The following is a 5,681-nucleotide window of genomic DNA, read 5'->3' on the forward strand; positions in this document are numbered from 1 at the left end:
GCTAACTAGGGATGTCATTGGGGCGGGACGGTGGTGGATATAGGCTCCCCCGTACCCGTACCCACCAAGAAAAACTCGTACCCATCCCCGCCCCGCCACCCGTGATGGGTACAAGTTTTCAAAACCATCCCCGCCCCAACGGGTGGAAATATAAAACCGTACCCGCCCCGCTTACCCATTAACCCACTACACCATAAATTTATTCGATAATTTTTTTTTGTAAAAATTAGTTTAATCATATTAATTTCCATTTTTTGACTTTATCTTTATAATTTAATTTTTTCACCAAATAAATTAGTAAAAAACTTTATAAAATATCTATTATTCACATTATATTTTAATTATAACTAAATAAGATTTATAAAATTATCATAGGGTAGGCGGGTATTAGGTGGGTAAGATGCAAAATCCATCCCCGCCCCATGACCCATGGCGGGTACAATTTTCGTACCCGCAGCCGCCCCACCACCCGCCAAAGCTCTACCCATCCCCACCCCAACTGGGGCGGGTGCGGGGCGGTACCCACTTGTACCCGCCCCGCTGACATCCCTATAGCTAACAACATCCAGGACAAGCTTGCGAGACTAGAAGATCGACCACCTTAAGCGCCGTTGGTATCATGCTTGAATTAGCGCAAGTGACAGCACCAAAATCCATTTAAATCCCATCTGTAATTCTCATATCAACCAAGTTATCTTTCTCGAAAAAGATTGACATGTTTACGATACAATCTCATATGCAGGTGCAGATCCAGGATTTTGAAGTATGTTAGGCTAGGTTAATGTCCGCGGTGCGGTGATTAGTCATGGGAAATCGTCGGGCCGTATAGTTTTTTTTTTTTTTTTTTTTGGTATATATGAGGGCATAGCCCAAAACTAAGTAATTAAACGAGGAGTAGCTACACCCATAATATCCTCACGAAGGATGGATCGAAGAGCAGAAGGGGGAGCATCGAGATGCATGATAGTAGTAGACGACTGGACTCCTTGATTGGCTAACCAATCACTTGCTTTATTAGCTTCTCGAAAGACGTGTAAGAGCCTGACTGCCCACCCGGGATCATGGATTAGACCTTTGCATTTAGTGACGAGATGGCGGATACTATTGCTGACGAGTTGGTCTTCCAAAACGAGCTTTACACAAGTAGCATTGTCCATATGAACAAGGAGTTTGTCAATATTTAGCACCTTCGCTCTTTCGAGTCCCGCAGCAAGTGCCATCATTTCCGCTCTTACTGAGGTACATACACCGGCAGAGAACAAATAGGCTGAGATAAAGTTACCAGTTTCGTCCCTAAACACTCCACCTCAACCAGCTGGACCCGGGTTCCCTTTAGATGCTCCATCAGTATTGAGGAGGACCCACCCGTGAGGAGGAGGATGCCAGCGAATGTAGACTTCTTTGCATAAGGAACCGGTAGCTGGGATAAACAGAGAGAACTTGTCAAAAGCATACTTAGAGGACTCGAATTGCTGGTGAAGTAACTCAATCGGGAAAGTCGGGTTCTCATGAGACCGTCCAAAGGCAACGTTATTTCTCCATCTCCAAATCCACCAACACGTGATTGCAAATTTCATGGACCAATCTTGCATCCCCGTGTTTAAATTATTTGTAGCATTTGAAGATATCCAATCCGAGAAAGACGAGAGATAGAAGGAGGCAGAGGAGGCAGAAATTCCAAGAGCAAACCAGAGTTCACGCGAAATAGGACAATAACGGAGGACGTGATCCATTGTTTCCTCCTCTGCTTGACAACGCGGACAACTAGGGTCGTCATATAAGTTGCGTCTGACCCTATTCACATTGCACATAGCTCTTCCATGTGCAGCCAACCAAATAAAAAGTTTGATTCGTTGTTGAACCGGCAGCTTCCAAATGACGTGTCATTGAACTTGATTGACCTCCGGGAATGGGTCTAAAGCTTTGATAATATTCAGGGCAGACTTGATGGTGAACTTGCCATGAGATGTCCCATTCCAATAGAGGGAATCCACCAAATTGGGGTCTGATAAAAGCGAGAATGAGGCGATCTTCAGTAGGCTATCTCTCGGTAAATAGTTGGCGAAAATGTCCCACTTCCAACCAGTTGCCTCGTCCCACATATCACTGGCCGTTGCTCCAAGTTGAGACTCCGGGATAGTCATCACTGCCCGGTCAGATAAGGTGCCTTCCTCGACCCAAGAGTGGTCCCAAAAGAGAGTACGTTGGCCATTCCCTACCGCTGAAGTTGTACCCTTGATAATATTATTAGCTTGCGATGAGATACCCGCCCACACATTAGACATGTTAGCCTTGGATTTAAACATATCAACGTCACACCTTCCATTACAATATTTGGCTCGAATTACACGTGACCAGAGACTCTGTGGCTCCGCTAAAACTCTCCATCCCAGTTTCGTTAAGAAAGCTGCATTGGCTTGACGAGATGATGTAATGCCGAGACCTCCTGTTACTTTAGGTCTTTGAATGGTTTCCCAAGAGATGAGGTGAACCTTTTTCTTATTCTCGTCACCTCCCCATAAAAACCTTCTAGTTTTTTGATCCAACGAATCGCAAGTTGTCCGAGGTAATTTCGCCGTCTGCATGCTATAATTAGACATGGATGATAAAGTGGACTGGACTAGTGTGGCCCGACCCGCTAATGAGAGATGCTTGGTACTCCAGCCAGCTAATCTTTGATTGAACCGTTCAATAATATTAGAAAAAGTATTTCTCGTTACTCTACCATTAATAGTAGGCATGCCCAAATACGAGCCGAGATCATTAGTAATGTCGAAACCCAAGGTGTTCGAAATAGCGTTCTGAACTTACAAATGCGTATTAGAGGAGAAGAAAACACGAGATTTGGCAACACTTACTTTCTCGCCTGAAGCTCGACAGAAGACGTCTAATACTTTAGAAATAATGATTGCTTGATCAACATTAGCTTCCGCGAATAGAACCATGTCATCCGCAAAAAATAAATTAGATATATGAGGGCCATCTTTACATACCGGGATAGGCTTCCATTGATGAGTTCGAACCTCCGCGTCAATAAGTTGTTGCAATTTCTCTAGGCACATTACAAAAAGGTATGAAGAAAGAGGATCTCCTTGACGAACTCCTCTCGAAGGTTCAAACATTACTGTTGGTTCTCCATTCCACAACAGTTGCATCCTAGAAGTCGTGACACACTCCATGACCACGTCGACCAGGTAGCCGGGTATACACATATCGTTGAGTGTATCTCGAATAAAGCTCCAGCAAAGGCGATCGTAGGCTTTTTCAAGGTCTATTTTTATTGCCATGTAGCCCCTATTTCCCTTTTTCTTTCTCATGGTATGAATTACTTCCTGGAAAACCACAATATTGTCGGAAATTTGTCGGCCTGGCACAAAGCCACTTTGTGTTTCCGAGATCAGACGAGGTAGGACTCGTTTAATTCGATTAGCTAACACTTTGCTAACAATTTTATAAGATACATTGCAGAGACTTATAGGACGGAATTGAGTAATGAATTCAGGGCCGGATACCTTAGGAATGAGGACAATATGTGTATCATTAAAGTTCTCCGGAAATCCCTTCCCTTCGAGAGCCTTGATTACCGTCGCACAAACCGACTGGCGCACCACCTCCCAGTTTTTTTGATAGAACAATGCTTGAAATCCGTCAGGGCCAGGCGCTTTAAGAGCCCCCATATTGTGCACAACACTTTTAATTTCGGCCTCGGTGTAAGGTCGAGTAAGCCATCTGAAATCGTCTCTACTAAGTTCGGGAAATAGATCGTATGGTATATCAGCATTCTCGTCATAATCACCCTCTTGTGTGTAAAGCTCCTTATAAAAATTAACCACTAAGGATTTGAGATCCTCCTTATCCTCAACCCACACTCCATCGCTGTTCTTTAAGGAACTAATACGATTACGCCATCGTCGTACTAGAGTACTAACATGAAAATAAGACGTATTTCTGTCTCCGTCTCGAATAAAATCAACTCGCGATTTCTGGTACCACAATATTTCCTCGCGTTCCAATATCTCGTCCAGCTCCTTCCGAAGCTTTACCTCTAAAACGATGGTCCCCTTGTCTCTGGTAACAGCCAACTTTTTTTGGCAACCGTTAATTCTTGCAATTAACTCCAGTTTTTTCTTAAAAATATTCCCAAAGACCTCCTTATTCCAGGTCTGCAACTTCGAAGACAGCTGATTTAGTTGGGTGATTAAGCTCCCATCAGTTTGCCAATTGTTCTCGACAAACTCTTGAAATTTCTCGTGTGTTAACCATCCGGCTTGGAAACGGAATGGTCTTTGGATAGAGTTAAGAGGGGCAAAACCGTTTGGCGATATTAAAAGTGGGCAGTGGTCTGATTGTATAGCCGGGAGGTGTTTAACACTCGCATCACCAAACAGCATACTCTAATCACTATTACAAAGTGCACGGTCCAATCTGGCGCTTTGTCTCGTTTCAATGCTATTACCACGAAACCAAGTATGAGCAGCTCCCGAGAATTCCAATTCGACTAATTCGCAATTCTCTATCCAGTTGTTGAATAAATCGCAACGACGAGCCATATTAGCATCTCCTCCATGTATCTCCGAGAGATTCCTAGTTTCATTAAAATCTCCTGCGACCATCCAAGGATGATTATTCTGCCTCGCAATTTTTTTTAATTCTGACCATAACTCTTTCCTATTATGAGGGTCCGGACTAGCATAGACAACCGTGAAAAACCAAGGTGTTTCACTATTGCGAGCGATTTCCATTGTAATGTATTGAGGATGCTTGGTGACCGGGGTAATATTGACCAAATCTGATTTCCAATACACCCAAATACCCCCACGAAAACCTACTGCGTCAACTCTAGCGTGACTATCATATCTGACTATCTTCTGAATCTTATCTGCATGCTCTCCATCCATATGAGTTTCAACCAGGGCGAAAACAGAGGGTATATAAGTTCGAATAATATCTTTTAAAGCTGCAAGTTTAGCCTTGCTAGCAGAGCCTTGGAAATTCCATACCATACACGTAATGTGGGGCAAGTTTTGGGTCAAATTCGGTATTCGGTCCGACATAAAATATGGTAAAGATGGTAACTGAGAAACGTAAGATTGACTGACGAGAAATAATACCTCGTTAACATTCCATGGAATCGACATTTCGATCCACAGACTCGTTGGATTCTCATGTACCAGTTCGAATGTCAGATTCATTATTTGGGACTCCCGTGCCATCACCCCCATAAAGGGTACGGCCATCCCCTCCCAGGTCGTGAACATGAACCGTTGATAAGGGGGTATCATGAGGACCTGGGTTAGGTCGATTAACGAATGTCCTTGATCTGGGCGAAGTTCGACCACTGTCGAGTAATTCATCATCATGTATAAGAGTTGGACTTTCGATATTTTGTACTAAATTCTCCTTCTGCACATTAGTTGGAATGGTGGGGATAGTAACTTATTTAACGCTTGCACCAGGATTTTGAACAATATTCTGTAGGGTTTGATTTTTGGTTAGATTGATACTATTGTTGGTAATATCACGTAAGATACTATCTTTGATATTATTAGGTTGATTTGTTGAAGATTTTTTCTGAATATTTGGGATTGATTTATTGTTGGCAATATTTTTGGAAGATATTACTCTCCTACTTTTGGGTAATTGATTAGAATTAGGAATAGTATTTTTATTATTCCGAGGTG

General features: G+C 42.9%; 1 protein-coding gene across 1 annotated transcript; it reads right to left on the reverse strand.

The window, feature by feature from the left end:
- Positions 1–4,394: 4,394 nt before the first annotated feature.
- On the reverse strand, positions 4,395–5,003 carry LOC141649715 (uncharacterized). The gene has a single exon (XM_074458398.1). It carries the CDS (start codon positions 5,001–5,003, stop codon positions 4,395–4,397), a length of 609 nt encoding a protein of 202 aa, XP_074314499.1.
- Between the last annotated feature and the right edge of the window lie 678 nt (positions 5,004–5,681).

The sequence above is a fragment of the Silene latifolia genome, chromosome 3, assembly GCF_048544455.1.
Source record: "Silene latifolia isolate original U9 population chromosome 3, ASM4854445v1, whole genome shotgun sequence".
Classification (NCBI taxonomy): Eukaryota; Viridiplantae; Streptophyta; class Magnoliopsida; order Caryophyllales; family Caryophyllaceae; genus Silene; species Silene latifolia.